Source organism: Pimephales promelas, chromosome 18 (assembly GCF_988280905.1).
Source record: "Pimephales promelas chromosome 18, fPimPro1.hap1.1, whole genome shotgun sequence".
NCBI lineage: Eukaryota > Metazoa > Chordata > Actinopteri > Cypriniformes > Leuciscidae > Pimephales > Pimephales promelas.
In genome coordinates, this window is record NC_142786.1 from 27,913,864 (window position 1) to 27,937,740 (window position 23,877).

At 37.4% G+C, this 23,877-nt stretch overlaps 1 protein-coding gene across 3 annotated transcripts in view; it reads left to right on the top strand.

The window, feature by feature from the left end:
- The window catches only part of ripor2 (RHO family interacting cell polarization regulator 2), a 48,282-nt gene that overhangs the window by 9,745 nt on the left and 14,660 nt on the right, over positions 1–23,877 (top strand). For all 3 annotated transcript variants that reach the window (XM_089123319.1, XM_039680676.2, XM_039680677.2), the window contains exons 2-6: positions 12,596–12,716; positions 15,468–15,632; positions 15,862–15,940; positions 16,657–16,680; positions 16,965–17,018. In XM_089123319.1, the coding sequence (XP_088979445.1) occupies positions 12,596–12,716; positions 15,468–15,632; positions 15,862–15,940; positions 16,657–16,680; positions 16,965–17,018 (443 nt within the window). The remainder of the gene's footprint in view (positions 1–12,595; positions 12,717–15,467; positions 15,633–15,861; positions 15,941–16,656; positions 16,681–16,964; positions 17,019–23,877) is intronic.

The following is a 23,877-nucleotide window of genomic DNA, read 5'->3' on the forward strand; positions in this document are numbered from 1 at the left end:
TACTCTTATCTCTTTAATCTCAGCCTCTCAAAAATGTCATGCAGTTTAGATCACATTCTGCTCTCTGTTTTCTGTTCGACATGTCAAAGCAAAGATTCAGAGGTTAGGCCTAATCAGTTTTATCTTGGTCTGCTTAGCCAGTGGGCAGCTGTGCAGATTATTTGAAAACTGTTTGTTTGAATACAATACATTATGGCTTATTATTTGATACAATGGGTCTTTGAGGTCTATCTGAACCGTCAACGGTGAGAACAATGAGTGTTGATTGTTCTTTTTATGAATAATTTATTTTCTAAAGCAAATAAAAGGGATGTTTGGTTTTTGAGTGTACTTCAGGGCAGTGTTTGTTATATGTGTTGTCAGCAGTGCAGTTATTTCTTATTCGTGAATTTCGCTGGATAGGGAAAAGCCCAGTGAAACTTGGCAGGAGTTCAGTAAGACGAGGCCTCTTTACTGCAGGCTCTTCAAAAACATCCAGTCCAAGTTCTCTGGAAAGGCTGTGAGCATATCAGCTTTGTGAGTTTATGTTAAGCTGTTTACAGTAATGTTTACCCCTCCTGTTTTCCTTTAGGCTTTAGTGGTTTGCGTTTTCACAGCTGATAATCATTGAATGTTCCTCTCTTGGTGGTCATCGGTGTATAAGTGTTCTAGATGTCAACTGGCTTTGCTGAAATCGGTATAATACAATATACCGTTCGACTTCATGGAGATGCATCAAGCGTATTGAGATTGAGGTATCTCCTGACAGAGATATAATCGAGCTTATGAGTTTTATGTGTGTTGGAAAGGGTCTCTCTTTCCAGTGATCATGTACAGACAAATCCCCATCACATAGTCTGACTCCAAGGGCTTGTGGAGGGGTATTTTAAGAAATGGAGGAGGTAGAACACAAGTTGTTGATGAAAGAGACGGATATAGCTTATCTTGGAATCTTTTTTAGTTTATGGAGAAAGCAGGATGAAAGAGGTCTGGGTTTTATCTACTGTCACTTTGTTCTTATGACAAGGGGCAGCTAGAGGTTTGGCTTGCGTCACAGCCGTAAAAGAAAGCTAAATCAAATCATTGCGGTCAGCAAGAGGCCGCCAGTGTGTCAATGTTACTGTAGAATCAGTCTCCGCTGAGATATGCTCTCTGTTGTCAGCTAACTCCATCCAACAACTACATTCTTAATCAATATATTACAATTGAATGCTTCTGATGTTAACAAGTTCATGTGGTCAAGAGAAGTGTGTACATCAAGGGGAAAGTGGATTTGTCTAGCTGATACAGGTTTAAAAATAGTGGACAATACTTTTACTTAATGTTTTTTTTTTAATTATTGATAATGATTTGTTTTGGATGTTCTGATTTACATTTTTAGCTAAAGCGACTTACAAGAGAGGAACAGAAGCAATAGACCCAACTATATTCATGATGTGCAATTTGACAACAAGGAAGCAAGCTAGAGAAAAGGAGAAATGCAGAAAAGGAAAGTTTTCTTTGTGTGTGTGTGTGTGTGTGTGCAAGTGCATTGGTTTGGGAGTGGGGTGGTTAAGTGCTTTCAGAAGGGCTGTTTCTTGAAAGATGTGATGGTCTCAGCAGTTTGGGTCGAGGTTGGCAGCTCATTCCACTAGAGAGGAGTAGACAGGGTGAAAGTTTTGGGGAGTAACTTTTTACTTCGTTATGAAGGAACAGCAAGGCATCACTAATTTAGTGACCTTAGCTGGCAGGACGAGCGTACGCTTGTTGGAGTGAAATGAGGTAGGGAGGTGCTGTTCCAGTGGCAGTCCTGAAAGCCAGCGTCTAAAAACCTTAAATTTGATTCTTGCTGCAATTGGGAGCCAGTTCAGATCAGGAGGTGTGTGACATGGGTTCTCTTTGGCTGATTGAAGAACAGATGTGCTCTTGTGTTCTGGAGCCATCTGCATACCATCAGGCTTACTGTTCCAGGAATCCAGTCTTGAAATAAGTTCCCTTGCAGGAATGGCCTGATTTTTGTGGTTGTAAAGTACAATCCTGGATGACTAGCCTATAGTTTATTTCTGGCCCTGTGTACACCAGGTATTAAAGGGTTAGTTCACCCAAAAATGACAATTCTGTCAGTATTTATTTACTCACACTCATGTTGTTCCAACCCCGTAAGACCTTCGCTCATCTTCAGAACACAAATTAAGATATTTTTGATGAAATCTGAGAGCTGGATCATTCCTCCATACTAGTCCATAGGCTTCTTGAGGGATTGAAACTTGCCGGCCTCAAAGTTATTAAAGACATTGTTAAAATAGTCCAAGTGGCTCAATCTTAACATTATCAAGCGACGAGAATACTTTTTGTGCGCAAAAACCAACAAAAATAATGACTTTATTTCAACTATTCACTTCCTTCTCAATGAGCCTCTAGTCAGTTAACGTAGTGTGATAGCGTAGAGCTACGTCACACGTAGTCTCACTATTGGCCAATGCTGGTCGTGTGTGATGCATGAATACTGACAGAATTTCTCAAGCTAATATGATATGATATACGTATCACGATTTGTTATATTGTGAGAAATTTGATATATTGCGCAGCACATAACAAATTTAGGTCAATTGTGTATTTTAATTGGAACTGTTTGGGATTGAATGAATCATACAGTTAATCGGTATTTCTCTTGACCCGTCTGTCCTCCATCTTGGATGCCATGCATTCTGGATTGCCTCGTCCTCAAATGACACGTTATGAAGTGATTGACTTGGCATCTTGTGTGGGGAATCTTTATCTCTAATTCACTCTCTCTCTTCCTGAACAGATGACGTGTACTTTTAGCTCTCATCAGTGGGGGTGCTATCCCATAATCCCCCTGATTAACGGTCTATTTAAAATCAACTGCACCACCGACACCCCTCATACATCTGTTTTTGCAGACACAGTTTTTGCATAGCAACAAAATCACAATCTCTCAACCTTGTAGTATTACGGTGGTTTATCCTTTCAACATAAGCTGATGAACTGAATGTTTTTGTTTTTGCTTGTCTGTTTGCATAGAGGTTAGAAGGTGTGCGGGAATATGATTGGTTGTGGTGAATTCTGTCTGAAATGTTATTGGTTGATTGAATTGAGGTCCTTGGATGTTGTCATGACTCATGTCTGACATATTCTCCCTCAGATGATGGTTGTTTCTTAGATTTTGTCAGCAGTGACACGTAATCTGCTTTGAAAAGGCAAATCCTTATGCCTTAGGGTGCTGCCCTCCTCGGGGTCTGTCCTTACATACAGCTGTGCTTTCATCAGGGATGAAGTCAGAAGCAATGCAGAAAACAGGAAAGCAAGGTGGTTGCCAGGGTGTTGCCAAGGTGTGCTTATGAATGTGATAGGTGAATGTTTACTGGTCCAAGTCAAAAGAGCATGTATGTAGCATGTGTGATGGCTTGATGAGCACCACTAATTCGGGATTTGGTCCATCGCCTGACCTAAATGTACCACATCAAACCTCTGTTTGTCATATTTTTTCATCATGTTATTTATTTATTGTATTTTTAGAACACCATTTCATCTCCAGTCTTAAAAGGGTTGTGCATCAAGAGTGTGCACTGTCTTTCTTAGATTCTTTGAAGCTGAAAGTAACGATCATAAAAAAAGTGACAAAAGTCCAAGTGTTGGCATCTTTATTTTATTGCAGAAATGAAGATGCAGCTGTCTTTCTCTGTTCTTGTCTTTCTTATGCATCTTTCATTGACACACACAAAAAGACTTCTGAATCATTTTAGAGATTCACCTGCAAGCGTCTGCATCCCTAGTTGAGCTAGCATGTGTCCGTTGCCAGCATAATGAATTCAGTTCAGTTCCCATTCTCCATTGCTTTTAGCTTGAGCTTTGGCCATGCCTTATTTGTGTGGCACTGGCCAGAACTGTCTGAATAAAGAGAGACCAAATCAAGTGAAACTTGGTTAAGCAGCTTAACAAATGTACGGGACTGGCATAGCCCCTCAGTGACAATCCACATTTAGTGGTGAAGTTAGATGTATGCATGATTTTAGGACAGCATTCCTTGGAGCACAGTTGCTTAAAGGGTTAGTTCATCTACAAATAAAAAAATGTGGTATTTACTGACCCTCATGCCATTCCATAACCATTTTATTTTATTTCCTCCTTAGAATACAAAATAAGATATTTTGTAGAATGTCCAAGTTGCTCATTTACATACATACAGTGATGTAATTTTATATTATTATATTCTAGAGCTCGACCAATAAACGATTTTGAAGGCCGATACGATACAAATATTTTTGGGTTTTAAAATCCGATATTCCGATATATCGGCCGATATATATATATTTTTTTAATTAAATATTGTTGGATTTCACACACGTGTAAAAGAAAAGCTAACTTTTCTGCACAAGATACGTTTGATACTTTTTCTCTGTCTAAATGTTCACTCCTCGCAAGTATAACTTACATTTTACAATGCAGGGACTGTAACTAGAGATATGCTAGTTATAAATACAGTAATCAATTCTTTATTTAGGCAGAAAAAGTTAATTGTGGTTTCCAAGCTCATTAATGTTAACGTTAGCGGTCTTCCACTGATGATATTGGCATTAGCTAGCTTTGTGGTTAGCTAGTCTATGATGAGCCATAATTTAACAATAGATGACATCATACTGCAAATTGTAAAACATACATTTTCAATATAACAGGCCAAGATATAAATATATCGGTCTGGCTCTACTATATTCTAGACCCAGACTGATATATCAGCAGACCGATATTATCGGCCGATATTACACATTTTCCAAACTATTGGTATCGGCAGTTATAATGGCCAATAAATGAATATTTCAAAAATAAAATAAAAACGGACGAAACACGCTTTAAACATGTCATGAGTGTTGGAGTTGTATAGTTTTTCCACCAAAGGGCACTCTACACCGTCCCTGTTAACCACAAAGCTAGCTAATGCCACTATCATCAGTGGAAGACCACTAACGTTAACATTAATGAGCTTTGGTTCCTCTGTTCTGTTGCGACAATAAAAGAAACAAGTTTCTTTTTAAAATGCATTATCATATTATTTTAGTTAAAACTCATACATAACTACAAATAACTAATGTTAGGGAAATCTGTTAATGTTTTGTTGCGCGTTTCTAAAAAAAAAAATATATCGGCCGATATATCGGAATATCGGATTTCAAAACCAACAAATATTTGTATCGGTATCGGCCTTCAAAATCCTTTATCGGTCGGGCTCTACTATATTCTGCTACTATTCTGCTATATTCCAAGTCTTCTGAGGCAATCTTGACAGTTTTGTGTGATAAAATGTTTGATGACTTAAGTATGGTGTTTCTTAGAAGAATGACAGCGAAATATAGGCTATACAATACCCTTACCTTAACAAGTTTCCTGCATTTGAAAGTCACTAAGTAAATGCATCATCTTTCCCCATTAACATGATGTGACAGAGAATATGATTTTTTACTTTTTTTTTTGCTTCACATCATATCGCATTTGACATGAGTTTGAGTTGGTTTTTAGCCAACTCTGTTATTCTCAGATGCGCTCACACAGTTTTTTTTCCCCCAGTGCCTCAAGCTTCTGTCTGCACATACAGTTTAAGGATGTTCATCATTCTGTCTCTAGCTTTGTCCCTGTCCTCTCTTTGCTCTGTGCTTTATAAATATAGCTCAGCGTCTAGCGCAAAACATCCACATATCACTCAGAATTGACCCTCTAGTCTAGCCTATTTTTAAACTTGTCTCTTTCTCAGACTTTTAATGTGAATTATCCTTATAGCTGTTTTGCAAGATGGATTAAACCAGTGAATCACTGCTCTGCCTATGAACTGAGTTTACATGCACATAAAACATTCATCTATCACAATTATGAAAGTGGTATATGTAAATGTGTTAACCCAATTAAGCTAATATAATAAACACTATAGAATAAAGCCTTATTGCCATGTCTAATTCAGAATAAGCTAATTTTCAGAGTAAGAAAGAGGCAATTTTCCCCCAAACATTAACAGAAATGACACACATCAATATATAGATGTATATAGAAAAGTAGTCTTTTTAGCAAAACCATGTGCATGTAAAACTACAAAAGCCTTTTCTCTATTTTAGCTTTCTTCACTGTTATGAAAGTGTGTTTAGTGAAAGAACAGTTAATTGCAGCTGAATAATGAACAGACATTTCACACAATGACTTTTCCAGCATGCTCAGATGGCTATGAGTTTGAGATCACAAATGTGCCTTAAGAGGTTATCAGTGTAATTCAGGCCACCTGACATAGTTTCTTTCTGTCTTCAGTCACAATACAAATTAAAATAGCTTGACATTTTATTATTTGCTAACCTTCAAGTGCTCTGTAGTCTAAAGTCTGTGGATTAAATATGAAATAAATCACCCATTAATGTCAAAGTTAAACCAAATGAACCTGCTGAACATGGATTCTTGTTCAAATATTGACCCTTTTTGTAATAAATTAACTGAAGTGTTTCTATGAGCGCCATGACTTAAATATAGCCTAAATAGTTGTCTTTGACCATCAGAAGAATCAAAAGGATTTGACCATAAGATGCGTGTCACTATGGTTCTTTTCTACCACAGCTCTAAATTTTAGTTTTAGGGGATATTCAATTTATAGCCTATCCTAACACGTCTCTGGATGTTGTCAGCTTCATCTATCAACATCTTTTGAACCCTCCACCATTACATTTGACTGACTACGTGGGCTTTTGACCTTTAAGAAGAAAGAAGGAAAAATGAGGCATTATTATGCTGCACTAAAAAAAAAAAGTATATTTAATAGCCTATATATTTATATATAAGTAGTATATAAGTTCAACTAACTAAACTATTAAATTGTGGAAAACATTCCCACATATTCATTTTTTTCCAAGGCTTCACCAATAAGACCATGCTGGTCAACTGTCAATGAAGCAGTATATTGACCAGCATGGAAATTCATTTGTTTAAAGACTTCTTCAATTTGACTGAATGCTCAACACGTGAACTTGGATCCCTTTTTTGTCCACTTTAGTTTGGGTCTCTGCTAACTTTTTGTTCATTTCACTATTTTCTTTAGGTTGACTAAAGTTGTCATCAAATATTATCTACAATTTTGAGAGTTAAGTTGGACATTTCTGACTTCTGAGTGTAAAGGAACAAAGCATTACTGACCCAAGTGAGAGTGAGTGTTGTTATTTGTTTGTATATTTTGACACTTGTTTGTCTTTGCTCTTGTCAAAAATCTTTTTTTTATCCTCTAATTGGAAATGTATCAGTGTGGTTTCAGCTAACCCTTATAGAGTGCCAAAACGCGGAAGTGAGTTAGCATTTAGCACTACCGGTTCCCTCGCTCTAAAGTCTATGGGATTTTTGAATGGGTTTTTGCTAAATCGCCTGAAATGAGGTCTGTGGTGAACAAAGCCTCTAAATATTTTCACGTTTTGATCTATGACATAGAACACACAGTTAACCTGCTTGTGGTTTTTTTAAACTTTATATAGGCTTCAAAATGTATACATTTTGGATTAACTTGTAAAGATTATCTTGATTGACAAAACGGTCACAACTCTTTGTTGAACACAGATCTTATTTTTTGCGATTTTTCTAAAGTCTATGGGGAAAATGCATTGCTTTTCGATCGATGGACACCCAGGCGCCGCTAGCTTCCGAGTTGTCCTACAAGGCGACGTCATCACTTCGGCACTCTATTTTGTCATTTTTGTACAGGCTGCTGAAGCCCACATCAAATTATTAAATGCTTAGATTGCATTTATATAAAATAATTTTATTTTTTATGCTTGCACTTGATTTAAAAATAATGCCTACTATTAATTGCACCCAAATAGTGTTTGTTCTTTCATTAATTGTTTCATTGTTTATCAATAGCAGCCACTGTCACCATGAGCAAATGATTTTTCGGTCACAACACAAGAGCATCCATTCAGTCCTGATGTGCCTGCTTTAGAATCATATTTCACTGTGTTTATAGTCTTTGTGCTCATGATGAGTCCTTTCCTGAGCAGAGATACAAGTCAGGTCTGTTGAAGAAGGCTTATTATGCCATTTACAAAGTCTTTGTTTTTGGGGTCTACTAGATTGTTCAAAAACCATTGTTGCAGCACCTCTCTTCCCAGTCTCTCAGTAACACTCTGTTTAGTTCCTGCCTCTATGAAGCCCCTCCTTCCGAAAACCGCAATTTGCTCTGATTGGTCTGCTGGACTAGTGTGTTGTTGTAATTGGTCATCAGCTTTGAGTGTTTGGAAATTTCACACTGTGAGATTTAACACTATTAACGCAACCAGGCCTCTCCGTAATTAATGCTGTTTCCATTGTCAGAAGTTGTGAACGGCACCCTAATTCTCAACAGGATTGTACCGCTTTTTTGGGACCCTTCCGTTGGGGTACCTAGTACAGAAGTCCGGTACAAAATGGTGGAGCTAGACTCCCTGCAGAACGTTGATTGATTGAAAGAGAAATGTCACTTGCGTGTGCTTTTTCGGCTCTGTTTTTCTTTGTAGCATGCAGTCTTTGCTCATTTCGCTCTTCTTGTGACAAACAGCCACATGCCGAGAAAAGCAAGAACATGATTTGCTCCATTGTTGATCTGCTGACATTGTATGTCCACCATTGTTGTTTACTTTACTGTGTCGTTTTCTTCTTTTTTGTGCAAGAATGACGTTGATCGCTATGCCACACCTATCAAGGAAGGGTACTGTTGGTGGTGGAAACGCAAGTCGGATCAAGGTTTTATGCCCCGAATTGTACTATACTGTACTGTACAGGACCACTTGGTGGAAACGAGCCATAGTGAAAGTTGACTAATTACATTTGTGTGTATGTGGTTCCGCACATCCTCACATCCACCGTATCTATTCTCCTGGCCCAATTGGCAACACTGCCAAAAAGCACACATTACTACAGCATGGGTAGAACAGGGTTAGTCGGTCACTGCCACATGGTTGACATTAGCTCTCTGACCTGGCATGGATGCTTGATGTGAGGTCATTGCTATTCCAAGGCGGAGTGTCAGTGTGGAACTAGGCCAGCTGAGCACCACACAGCTGAACACAGTGGTTTGAAACTGGGCGGGATGTACTCCTACCTTAGAGCAAAAGACCACACAGAGGGAGACAACGGGTCCTCAGAGAAGGGCAGGAGGAGGCCTGCTGCGGGGGATCCATGACAGCATTTTTCTTTTGCTGGACACATTGTGTATTGTCCACTGTTGCTATAGAAACTATAATTTATACAGGCGTTCGGAATCACTCTGCTGTTAAGTTGCAGTGTGGGTTGAGTTTGATGATAATCACGCATGCTGCTAGTGTTTTGCTTGTGCGTATTTGCTGTGCACGCATGCTTTCATGGGAAATAACATGACTTGTCCAGAGGCTGAAGTAACTGGTTGTATTATTTAGAATTTGTATCTAAATAAATGAAGTCAAATACTAAATGAATCAACAAAACCAGTCACTTTAAATAACACAAGTGTAAAATTTAGGCATCACAAAATTGTAATGTACAATATGACATGCATTTTGAGGTTTGAGATTTTTGGTGTTTTTACCTTTATTATGACAGGATAACACAGTGGTGTCTATAACTGGCGTCTTGGGACGTCTTTTGACCATACGTCAACATCCGCCGTTTTAGGGTACCCTTTAACATCAGTTACATGACGATCCTGGGACGTCGTACCATAGACATGCACTAGACCTCACCTTGGCTACGGCAGTTCATTGGAACGAATGTGTCAATAGAGCCGCCATCTTGAAACAGGCCCCTCCACTTTAATGCATCTACGTCAATGTAGTAGACGCAGGTCTAATGGAAATAAAATCACCATAAATCGTCATGAATGCGATTTTTCTTGTTTTTTTGGTTTGTTCCAACGGTCAGACATGTATTTATCATTGATTCCAGAAAGAATTTATTTATTTTTTTAAACATTCTTCCTAGTTCAGATTTCATCCGTGAACATCATACACTGCACACAAGTCCGCCACCACCAATGAATTTGAAGTAAAGGCAGAGATAGCAGCGTTACCTAGCTACTTCCTATGACAAGACCCCTGTTCCAAGATGGCGGCGGTTTTGACGCATGCTTAGAACCCCAAGGTGAGGTCTAGTGTACAGTATATGTCTATGACGTCATAAAACTGACGCTTTACCTTTAACGTCGTTAGGTGACGGGTAGGTTTAGGTCTGGGGTAGGGTTAGGATCCGATAACGTCATCTAACCGACGTTAAAGGGTGCCCTAAAACAGCGGATGTTGACGTATGGTCAAAAGACGTCCCAAAACGTCAGTTATATGACGTCTTGGGATGAGACTGGATAGGACCGTTAGTTGACAGGAAGTGAAGTTTGAGAGAAAGAGAGAGAGGGACGGGATCAGGAAAGGTCCATGAGCTGGGACTCGAACTCGGGACGCACTGCCAAGGGGCTATTGGCACTGACATAAAGATTATATTTAACAGTGTTGTTAACTTCGAAGTGTTTTTAAAGATGACAGCAAAGGTAAAAAAATTATGGGGAAATGAGCATGAACAATTAAATAGGCCTATCCAATATCAACCAATGTCTTTTAACCTGACAGATAACAAATATGGTACCAATATAATATGCATCCTGTTTAAAACTAATATTTTTACTGCATGTAAGATCACAACTTGTTTATTTTCCTTAACCCACTGTCATTTTTTTTTTACTTGTTTAGATTTATGTTTAAAATGTTTAAAAAATACTACGGTAGTCAGAATTGATAATGTGGGATTTGTTTAAGGAAACAAGGGACCAGTTTAGCACTTTCCATTCAGTACTTCTCCTACCCAGCTTTGAGACCCCCTCGTACTCTCAACGGGCCAGAAAAACATGGTCCCTGCTGGAGGTGAAAAATTAATGAAGCCCCCCTCCTCGGTTCTTTTGTCCTCGTCATCCGTCTCTCACAGTGAAGAGTTCAGAATTGGGTGCCAGGCAGCTGTACTCAGAATACTTATGAGCGGTCGTGCCCGAAGGGACGGGGATGACGTAGCCAACATCAACAGCGCTTCACAAGTGCCTGTGAACCGCGACGGCCAGGCCTGAATAGAATGAGTGGAACAATCCCAGCATGCACTGGGTGGCACAGTGTCGCTTTGTGTTTTTGAAACTGAAGTGGAACCTTTGTTTGTTGAAATAAGCAATTGGTTATATAGGTTGTGTAGGTTGCTGCATGTGTTTGTTTTGCATTTTGATTCATTAACATGAACACCTTGATGCATGAATTATTAAGTTTTATGACATAATTGAAATATAGGAATAGGGTGAAATTTGCTGACATTTTTCTCAAGTTTTGTTGCACCATTAATATTCTATTAAAAATAGAATAAATTAATTAGAATTTTATATATATATTATTACTTTTTGCCTTTTGAGAGGGAACACATTTTAAAAAGTATGGAAATCTATCACCTTTCTGTAGAGCATTACTTTTCTCTGATTGGATGTGTTAGTTTAGGCAGCAAGAATTATATGCTACTGGATATTCTTTTTATTATTTCTACCATTTATCTGAATTATCTGTATGTTTTGTCATGATCAAAATGCACGGTACATAATTTCATGTTCTATAGTGCCTATAAATAGCCTGGTACACGACACGTTATACAAGACCCTTTTGTATTTCCCATGCAAAACATCTTTTCCAGAGTCGTATTGCTTTTGTGTAGCTCCATTTATGCAATGGTGTATCTATTGCACTGAGCATAAACCCACAAATGTAAAATAACCTCCAACACAGTATGTAACCTCAAGAATCTCAGCCTCAAAACCCAGATTTTTCCCTCTGTTTTGGTGTAGATGTCATTGCCCCGCTGGGTTATGAGGGTTGCGTGCTAATTTAGGGTCAAAATGAGTCCTCTCTTATCGATGATCACAGATCTCATAGCCTCATTACCCTCAAATCGGGAGTTTGCCGCTGCTGTCATCATCCCACTTTGCTCTGATGAAATATGGGAGGTTGGAGATGAGCTATAAGGAGATCAGAGATGAGCATGAAGGCTTTTTTGTAGGCGGGAGATTTCTACACCATCTCTGGATCATTGCATTTGATAGAAATGAGTGATGACGTTGGTCTTTCAGGGCTCCATTAGACCACCTCTTGTTTGTAAGTGCTTTTCCTGTCTTCATCTGCGGTGGGCTCAGGTGGCTTCGAGCGGTTTAGAAAAACCTCTGAATGAGCACCGTATGGGGTCTTCTCACCCTGCAGTGCTATTTTTGGTAACCATACACTGGAGATTAAATGACTCATTGCTTGCTTTCGTGGGTGATTTTTAGCTGGCTTATTGTACATTCATTTAAAAGGTTGTCAGGATATGTTTTTATCAGAGAGCCATTATCTTTTAAAAAATAAGGTCCTGGATTTCACCAGCTATGTGCAAGTTAAAACTAAGCCTTTAGTTGAGACTTAAAGGGGCAAAGTTAGAAATTATGCTCTACCAAATATTTTTGCATTGTTGAAGCGTAACTCTCCGTATAGCTACTTATAATTAGATATTTATCATAATAACGGCATCATCCTAGACACGCAACCCTTCCCCCTCTGTACCACTGACTTCTCTCTCATCTAGAATTCTCTCTGTCCCCTTGCAGGAGTGTCCTCCCGCTCTCCAGACATCATGGCTGCTGGCACTCACTCTCCTGGAGGGCCCAATGGCATCATACGGAGCCAGTCATTCGCCGGCTTCAGCACCCTGCAGGAGAGACGCTCACGGTGAGGTCATCTCCCCTGTCAGAAGCTAAAACACTCACCCCTCTCTAGATGAGCTTCTTGATTCACTGGATGCATATAAATAAATAAAAATCAGTTTTGCCACTGCAGAAGAAACTATTTTATTTTTAACACTTTACATAGGACTGTTAAACATATTTGAAAGCATTTGCTGGCAGAGGTGAGAGGTTGAGAAAGGGTGTGAATTACCATAACCATGCATATATATATATATATATATATATATATATATATATATATACACACACATACATACCCTTACGAAAAAGAAGTATACTTATACAAGTATAAGTTCATTTTATGTCGTATACTTAAGTAATGTTCAAGTATATTTTTAAGTATACATTACGTAAGTATACTAATGTCATTATGTACTTGTAACTAAGTGTACTATTTTAATACCACTTGGGACTAAATTGGCCCACTTTTAGTATACAAAAGTATATGTTTAAGTGTAACAGTAGTAAACTTTAAGTGCACAACTAGTTTATAATTAAGTTTCTCATGTGTACTGTAAGTGAATTTATGGGTATACTAGTAGTTAACTTTTTTTTACTGTAATACTTATTCAAGTATACTTTGAATTCTTAATTATACTTTTAATTTCTGGATCAAAAGATTGAGTTCAAGTACAGGACAAATACTTGCTTTTCTCTCAGTAAGTCAAGTACACTTAAGTGTAATATGAAGTATATTTCTGAGAAGTACACAAAAATAAACTGAAAGTATACTTTCTTATTTTTAGTTTAAAAGAAGTATATTAATGGCACCCTTGAATAAACTTCTTTTTCGTAAGGGTACATGCATACATTTTTTTTTTCTTTTTAAGTGTAAAATAATAATAATAGATAAAATAATGTGTATCATGCATGTGCCATTTCTGGATGTTTACTTTGCACAAAGTGGGCACAATCTCTTATCTTATTGCATTGGTTTTAAGGGAGTTTCTATAAAGTATGACCAAAAGTATGTAGACACCCTAAGACCACACCAATATTTGAAAAACCGTTAATTCCACCGATTTCTGCTTTAACAGCTACCACTTTTCAGGCAAGTAAGAGTTTCCTCTATAAAAACAAATGGCAAAAGAACTGCAAATTATACTGAGGTGAAACAACAGATGCAGTAACCGCTTTAAAGAGTGTGTTTTTACTGTGCGTGCTGGCTTATCTTAGTATGACGGAGTGAATCGTGACTGGGTGACCCCTTAGGCAACAGCATGTGCTCGTTCTACACAATGTCCTAGATTTACTGTAGCACTACTTCTAGTGCTCTTTTTGACTATTTGTGCGCGTGACACGTTCAGACATGTCAAACAACCAACTGCCTTTGTGTTATTAGGAAACGTGAATATTATTACTGTGACATCAGAAGTAGGCTAATAAGCACACTGCCTTTTGACAGAAGTCTTAAATGTCAGAAAGCTTTGAGGAAGAGTGGCATTAGATGTACAGCACAAGCTTTATCCTTGTAACATTTTGGGTTTTAACTGGTGTTATGACATGAATCCTTGAAACCTCTGAAAAGAGAAAGGGGTGGTTATTTGCAAGGATATTGCACAGATGAGTGTGAAGTGCACTGAAATTCCAACACTAGACTACAGACTCCAAGTCTGCACTAAACTCACTGGTGTTTATGTTAGGGAGCTGCAGAAGAAAAAAAATGTAAATAAATTAAAAAAAATATATATATACATATACAGTAGATGTCTCATGGATGTATGATTCTCTTTTAAAGATAAGATATTACATAGGTGAATCTCATAAAAACATTTCCACATCATGTTTCACCTTAAAGGGATAGTTCACTTTGAAATTCATTTTTGATATGTTTTAGCTTACCTCAAGGGCATCCAAGATGTAGGTGTCTTTGTTTCCACAGTATTTTCAATTTTCATATTTTTCGGTCAAACCGTTGTTGTCTATCAGTCAAATAATGCAGGTATAGGGGGTCCACCTCAAAGAGCATGCACAGAGAAGTCAAAATTAAACATGTTTTAATGATTCGCAAATGTAAGTACACATTGATGGTCTAAGACACGAAACGAGCGGTTTGTGTGGGAAAACGAACAGTATTTATATCGTTTTTACCTCGTGTTACCACAGCCATGTCCAACTGATCTGAATCAGTTGTCCAATGTCCAACTGAACCGTGTCCAAAGTTCCACTGGAAGTGATCACTTGCGCATCTACGTCACTCATTGTTTACACAGAGATTTCAGAAGTTTTACCTTTCACTAAACATTTCGATATATATATCGAAATCGTCTTCCATTGCGATTTCCTTTATATCGAAATATGTTTAGATCTTCACAGTGAAAGGTAAAACTTCCGAAATCTCTGTGTAAACAATGAGTGACGTACAAGCGCGAAAGATCACTTCCGGCGGAACGTTTGACATGATTCAGATTCAGTTCAGATTCACCAAAAAGAAAATCAAGACTTTGAAAAAAGGCATAATAGGTCCCCTTTAAAACACCTCTATGGTAAATCACGTCATTAGTATGACTTTCTGTAAAGCTGCTTTTGAAACGATGTGCTGTATAAATAAGTTTGACTTGACTAGCAGCTAAAAAGAGACTTGGCAATCTACAATGATTTTCCTTGGTTGTAATTGTCCTTAATTTACTTTAAGAAACATAGAATTTCTTTCTTTTGATTTTGTGGTGAAAATGACCACCACATGTTCTTGACAGGTTCCTTGAGATTCATCCACATCTGATTGTGTTTTCAGGTGTAACTCCTTCATGGGGAACTCAGCAGTGCAGAAGAAGCCCATCTCAAAGCCCAGGAAGCCCCATCTGTCCGGGCACAAATCCAGCAGCAGCAGCAGCAGCTCACGAGAGCCTCAGCCCAAAAGAGTGGAAGAAGTTTACGGAGCCCTCAAACAAGGCCTGGAGTGAGTGCTGTTTTAGATCTCTCCTCTGATTCACATATGTCCTGTCACATACTGTAGATCTTCTCTCTCAGCTGTCTATAGTCATTCTGAATGCACATTGACTGCATGAATCACTGCTGCTCAGAATGGCTGTGATGAAATCTTTGTACTGTGTACAGCCATTGTTCATGCAGTTCTACAGAGATTCTATTGAGATTCTGAAAGATTTGTCATTTTCTCTTTCTGTCAGTGAATATCTAGAGGTGCACCAATCAGAGCTGGATAAACTCACTTCCCTTATGAAAGACATGAAGAGGAATTCCAGACTGGTGAGACAGGATATTTTAATTTCATTTCATTTTATTTGGTTTATCATTAACAAATATACAGCAACAAATATTCAACTCATCATAAACATAACTTTTGATTAAACCAAAGGGTATAGGCTGAAGCTCAAGGCTTCATTGATATGACATCATCAGGTTTCCTAAACACAATAGAGTGCTGCTAATCTATTGGTTTCAATAGGCGACTATCCTAAAATGTTATATGGATCATAGTTTCCTCTAAATATTAAGTATGAATGACTTTTTTCAGAAACATGTATATTATAATCAAATTATGTATTAAACATCAAAACCCCCTAAATAAGAAACATTTGCTTGAGAAGCAACACTGCAAAAGATGTTAAGACTTGTTTTCAGATAATGTATTTAATTATGAGATATTTTGGCTTACTGCATTGGCAGATTTGTTTTCTTTTTAGTATAAACAAATGAAAAACCAAGTGAAAATCTACTAAAAAAAAGCGCAGTAAGAAGTCATTAATTGCAGTGTAGCATATTTTTTTAGTTTAAAGACTATTTTTGTTGTAAAACTAGAAAGAAATCCCTGGTTATATCTGCTGCATGAATTTCATGCTGGTCTAATATGGGCATTTCTGCAGTGTATTTGTCCAAATATATATATTTTTATTGTTATAGGTTGATTTTTTTTTTTTTTTTTTTCTAGCATTTCCACTCATACATTTTTTTTTCTTCCTCAGGGTGTGCTGTATGATCTGGACAAGGTAGGGTCCTTAAACACACTAATGCTTCTTAACCTGTCAAAGTTGACCTGTGTTAACCTTTTTAAATGGTTATAAGAAGTTAGAAACATTCAGCAGGAAAAAAAAGCAGCTTTGCGTAAATGATGTGCTGCATTCCTGCAGCAGTGATTCGTTATTGCGACACTCCAATCGCCTAAGGTGTCAGTTGAACTCTGAACTTAGATTGCTCTCTGTGACATCTTTTGCATTTTCTTTTTCAGCAAACAAATTTCTGATTTTGACGTTTTTATTTCCTTGCTTCCCAGCAAATCAAGACCATAGAGCGATACATGCGACGACTGGAGTTCCACATGAGTAAGGTGACGTTCACATTTTTTTTTCTATATGTATGTGTACTTTCATTGCCTGTTTTATATATTTGAAAAGGTGAAGTCAGTACAACAAGTGAGTTTTATAGGAGTGCTTTTGTGTTTCAAATAAATGTCCTGACTCATTTTGAGTCCCCTGGTTTGGCATTCTCTAGTGTCAGGAGTCCTGCTGTGTCCCCTTCCTCTTGCAGTGTGTTTTAGTGACATTACAGGTGGGTGGCTGCAGTAAACTACTGTGCTGACTGGCAACTCAGAAGCACGTCAAGTCCTGAAGTAGCCATGGCAACCTGACGATGGGAGCTTTGAGGCTGTTGAAGAGCAATTCATAGCTCAAATTAGCCCTACACACTTGAAATTAGCCCCACATTCAGCTAGCTCTCAGGAACACTCTGAACCGTGTGGTCGTACACAGATCTCAGAGAAACAATTCAATCTTCATTTTTTTTCCGGCCTTATAAAGAAGAACATGTTGTTTCTGACTTGTGTTCATTTGCAGAAGTGTTTTGTTTTCCCCTGTGTTTTATGCTGTTTATGGTTGGCACTGGATCTAGGTCAAAGCAATTCCCTTGAGTGATGAGCAAACCTCTGATGGCTCAATCCAGGGTGTTAATGAGTGCGTGCAAGTATAAATAGAGGGAGATGCCTTTTCTTCATGATTTCAAGTTTATGTTCAAATCTGATTGGGTCTGTGCTGCCCTATTAAAATCGCTTGGATCATCAGTCAATCACAAGAAAATCACAAATGAGATCGCTATATAATCTCAAATGTGTCTTCTCTGAATTCAGAAGAGATATCAACAAAGACTTGCTCTGTTCTAACATTTGCCAAGGTGTTAGAGATGTCCGGCTCGTAAATGAATCAATCTTTTAATCTGATTCTCTTGTCTTTAGTGAACCAAATTGGTATGAATCTTCACATGCGTCAAACGATAGACTAATGAAATTATGTACTGATGAAAAGAAACACCCTTATAGTTATTAATACTAGTATTATTTTTGTTTAATTTAATAAAGTGTAAATCAGCTAAGCACTTGCACTTGACTTTATTTGAATGTTTAAGCGTGATGTTTAAACTTTGATGTAAACATGATGTAAAAGAACACTATAGTGCCAAGGGGCATTTGGCAACTCTAGTTATTTCTTTGCTGATTTCCACTTTGTTGTGGCATGTTTTCTACATCTGTGCGGCATATATTTCACAACACTGTCATAAAGAAACTCACTTGCGGCGCCTTCCTCCCGCTTTCTACCGCTGCTCATATGCTTCTGTTATTATCGGTTTAGTTTAGTTTAGTTTAGTTTTTCACAGAATGGAATTCACAGCTAGATTCATGCAATCAGAATTACAAGATTTCATTATGAACTCATTGTAAATATTTCATCAAATACTTCTCAGGCCAAGAGATCTGGGCCATGTTTCTATCCACATTAATTTAAGGTCTGACAGTAATAGTGTTATTACTGTGTTATTATAAATAGGAGGATTTATACAGAGGCAGGGCTTTGATGCCTGTAGAGATGGTGAATTAAGGGGGATAAATTCAGATGCCCAATTTCTCAGAAAGGGTTTAAAATGTGCTGACAGTCAACAAGAACTGTTAGTCTTAGGATACTCGAACACAGAAACCAATTCTAAGAAGTTAATTTCGAGTAGGTTTTAATTTTTTCCCTTTAAAGCAGACTCTCAGCAGGGATTGTGCTTTTAAAAATCATCCTCATCATAACAAGTATAGTCGTCCCACGTGCCCATAGGAAGTTGAGCAACAGCAACAGAAAGTTTTAGAAGGCCTCAGCTTGCAGTCAGATATCAGTGTTGGAGGTGCTTTATGATCTGCCTTTGAACCCCAAAGATGTTTGATGTGGGTCAATGTATTGTAGGTTTAATCTCTGTTTAATCTAGCTGGCATCCCCTCTGCGTGCAGTCTAAATCCTCTGATCACAGCTGATAGATGTAGTAATTTAAGAGGATTTTACTACTTTGTCCATTTCCTCTTTGTACAGTAATGCATATTATTATGCCTTGTAAGTGTGCTCATGGCCTTGTTTCTTCTGTTGCTTTTGTGGTGTGTGGACCAGCTGTGTACTCTTGGCTTGTTATTTGACTCAGTGGGCCTAATCCGAAACCCCACACTTGCAACGGACAGAGGGCTGACAAACAGCTGCTCACACGCACGCATGACTGGGTTGAGTCGCGCCTTGGACTTCTGCTGTCAACCAAAAAAGAAGTCATGCCCAAGTAGATCAAAAGCACTCCCAGTGGGAACGACTGTTTGCAGAAATGCATATCTGGGTGTGTGTCTCTCACTTTGCCCCAGATGCATCATCTTCCATACGCCAACACACTCCTACACAACTAATTCAGTGACGCATTATATTATATTATATTATATTATATTTTATTGTAATCCATTCATTTTCCAAAACGCTTGTCCTATGTACTCTTGTTTAAAAGAAGTACATTTTAGATATAGAAATAATGTAGTTATATGTAGAATGTAGAATATACTTATGCCCAAACCCAATGTAATGTTTTAGACAATTATTGGATGTTCATTGCAATGAAATTAATAATATAAAGTATTATAAACTGATATTAAATGTAATTAGTTGACTTGGTTGGTTATGGTTATGTGTGCTGCCGTATATAATAAGCAATTATGGTGAACTAAAAGTAATTTTTAGTATGTTACTTAAAAAAATAAGTGCATTTCTTTAGAGCATGACAAAAGATTTTTAAAACAATGATAATTTTGAACTTTTAGTTAAGTGCACTTTTTAAACAAACTGGTATTTGAGTGGCCTTTTATTTCATTAATGTTAGATTATCTGCAGGTACAAACCTTTTTTTTTTTTAGTATGCACACAGGGGTAAGGAAAATATATTATACATTTTTATTATTTTTTTTTTTTAATTTAATGGCTACAACATGTTATTTTCAAGGTATAAAATTTTAACTTTTATTGAAAATTGTGTAATAATAATTGAATTTAAAAAAAGTATGAAACCAACCTGAATACCAAGAGTAAATTCCGAACTTGGCACATGTTTTAAACTAGTTTTTAAAAAGATTTCTTTTCTTTACTGTGGTATTTGTCACTGACCTATCTGTATCATGAAATTCATACATTTTTAAGTGTGGTGTAAGTGTCCAAATAGGTTTTTAGGCTCAAATAGGCTACGGGTGCTGCCTGTGAGAACAAATGCTGTGGGCACAGCAAATGAGATAGAAAGCGGTCATTAAGTGGACATGAATATTTAAGTGAAACAATATCAATCTGGCATAGTATATCAGCTGATTGTATTGGCTCTGTGTTTGTTTAATAAGGACAAAGCAGAAAAGAAGCACTAAGCTAAACAACCAACAGCTAACCTGAGCGGCACACCATCTTTCTTGTTAGTCACAAGTCATTCTTGTTCAGACCCATTCCACAGATGCCTTTGGTAAATTTGGAAAGCTGTTGAGGATTGGTCGGATTACATTGGTGTGAGTATGCTGCCCACAACACATGAGCTCTTAAATCTCATTTGTGTTCGGATATTCACACGGCATCTTCAAATATCATTCGACAAATGTCTTCAAATATCTTTATGACCTCAATGATTGGTTCTTGCTTGTATGTTGTCACATTTGTTGTTCAAGAGGTCAATATTTGATATTAATGACTTAATGGGTAGCTTCACCCCATTAAGGTTTTTAAACATTAAATGCATGAATGTTGAGCCAATCATTATTACATATTTGGGTCTTTAGTGACCCAGATCTATGTGGATATCTCTCGAATTGCTGCAGTGGTATTATACTATATAGTGTTCATATAGCTTCGTCATCAGATCCACCATCAAGTGACGGTGACAATAATATTTGATTGTGTGCAGTACTTGCTCTGCAGCCATTACAAGTTTTGCTGACGATACTTGTGTACTCTTTTGTGTGATGCAGTAAATATTAGTGAAACATCACATCATCATTGTTTATCAGACATTGCTACCCTGAATAAAGGTCTTTGAGTCATCAGAGATTCAATTATTGTTGCACAGAAAAAAAAATACTATTATTATATTATATATAATGTATAGTATTATGCAATAGAGCTGCTAGCAACCCGAGGTATGTGATAGTGTATGTCTATATTATATTATAATATATATATATATATATATATATACTAAAAGATTACAGACTTCTGCATGCTTTGTAAGTGGGAAAACCTGCAAAATCTGCAGTGTATCAAATACTTGTTCTCTCACTATATATATATATATATATAAATATGAAGAGTTCAGATGCAAAAGCCTGTAAGTGACATTTGAAATTTTCTTCTAGAATGATCATTTTTAACCAACTCGTGTATTTAAGTTCAGTAATTTCACTTAAATGGCATTGAAGATTACCTATGAATTGTCATTTAAGTGAAATTACTGAACTTAAATATACGAGCTTGATAAAAATTATCATTCTAGAAGAAAATTTCAAAATCTGAACTCTTCATATATATATATATATATATATATATATATATACATATATAGTGCCAGTGACATTATACACTTTGAACTTCCATTTAAGATGTTTGGTGTGCTTTATGGATGTGCGTGAATAAAAGTATATGATTAAAAGGCCAAAATAAATCTGTTCCGGATTTAAATGGATTACTTTTAAGATGTCTTTATTAACTTTTGAAGCATGGAAGTTTTGGTGGAATGGACTTTCAATGGAGGGATAAATATTTCAGGCTTTATTAAAAATCTGTTCATTTGTATTTTGAAGAGGAGAAAAAGTCTTATAGTTTTGACATGACGGAGGAGTAAATGAAGATAGCATTTTAATTTTTGGGTGAAATATCCCTTTGAATTTGGGGTTTCTCAGAGAAGTATTTCCTATGGCTTCAGGAAACCCTAAATCTTGTGCATCATCAGGGCAAAAAAAAAAAAAAGCTAAGATTGGGGTTTTAAATGAGTTGAATGAACTATTGAATGGTACTTTTATGGTGCTTTTTGGTTTTGCTGGTGCTTCAAAGTCCCTGTTTTCATTGTGTCGACCATTTCTTCAAATTAGACACTGGCTACAAATTAAAACTGTTTTTCCATTTTCAAAATGCAGCTCATAAAAATTCACCCATCAGACCCCACCCGTCAGAACGGACTGGGCTGGGGGCGGTTATGGTGATTCATTTCCCATGTTGCTTAGCTGCTATGGCAGATGAGAGGAGTCAGACAAGGGTATTTTATGGAGCCAAATAAACAGGCAGCTGTGTGCCACAGCAGGGCTGTGACTGGCGACAGTAGGTATGTGTGTGTGTGTGGTACAGGGGGATTAGCACGTGGTACAGTTCTCCAGACTTGGGTGGGGTCTTTTCTCCTAGTGTAATTAAACCCACAGGACCACCGTCCAGACACTCTATCCCCACTTTCACACAGCTGGTTGTCTAATGGATGTCATTTATCATGAACAACCCCCACACATCATACCACACACACACACACATCCATCATACACCGTTAATATAGCCAATCCGCATACACAAATTGGGTTAGATTGTCCCGTTTCTCACCCTCTTCCTAACTTGAGACATCAAAAAGCCCTGCATCAATATTTCATGTCCCTTCCCTGCATGTGTTTGAATATTTCCTTTTGATTTAGTGTCTTGACATGTTTTGTTTTTTTCCTATAAGAGGAAATTACGTTATGGAGGGAATCTTCATACAGATTTCCTCACAGAGCGGTGCTCAGTAGGGTTTTTCCAGTGGGGGGGCACAGAAACCGGTCCCAACATCTTGGTTAACTTAACCAATTCAATTTTTTTTCAACATATAATTGTTTTTGATAAAAATATAACAAAACTCTATTCTGCTACACCGTTCACTTTACTTGTTATAAACTAATTTAAGTTTCACTAACCTTACAAAGTACGTATTGATATTTTAAACATTGTTCTTAGTAACACATTAACTGTTTTCTGCTCAGACAACAATAATAATTTGTCTTTTAGTGAGCGACCGGCGACTTGTGTCAAAATGGTTCAGTACATGATTCAGACCAATGACTTCTGTACATATATATAAAGCATTATATATATGTATATATATAATACTTTCATTACAAAAGTATATATTAAATGCATCAAGTGACAGTAAAGCCTTTTGTAATGTTACTATATATATATATATATATATATATATATACATATATAATCAAGTAAATACGCTTCTTTTGATAATAATCCTGAAAAATCAGTATCAGTTTCCACGACAATATTCGATAGAAAAATAGAAAACAATACTTTTAAATTTGATTAATAAATTATTTTTATTCACAATTTACTCACAAACAGGCACTACATGGCTACAATTAGTTCCAGTCAGCTTTAACAGCTTAAAAATGCATACATAAACAGCTCTGACATATGTATAATGTTCATCATGGCACTACAGATTCAGCATTAGCGGGTCGGTGCATGAAACACTGCTGGATCTCTCGTTCAGCTGAAGTGTCCATCCCTCTTACTGGCTACTCCTGCATCATCCCCTGTTCTGCCCCTTTCGGCTCACTAGTTTCTGTCACTTGCGGTCCATCTCCTCTCTCTCATTTGCCCCTCTCACTCTCTCTCCATCCCCCTCAATCACTCGCTCTTCAGCGTTTTTAGGATTAGCATAGCTAATTTGAGCCGGCCAGTGTTCACTGAGTTGTGAATGTGCTAAATGTGCATTTCCATAATAAAGGCCGTGGCTCTGAGCTGCTCGTCTGTCACAGAAGTATGGCATTATCATTGTCCCGAGGGCCGCTGAGCCGCATCATTTTGTGTTTGCTTTTGAAGTCCCCAAATTCATTTTTCATCGCTCCGTACAGT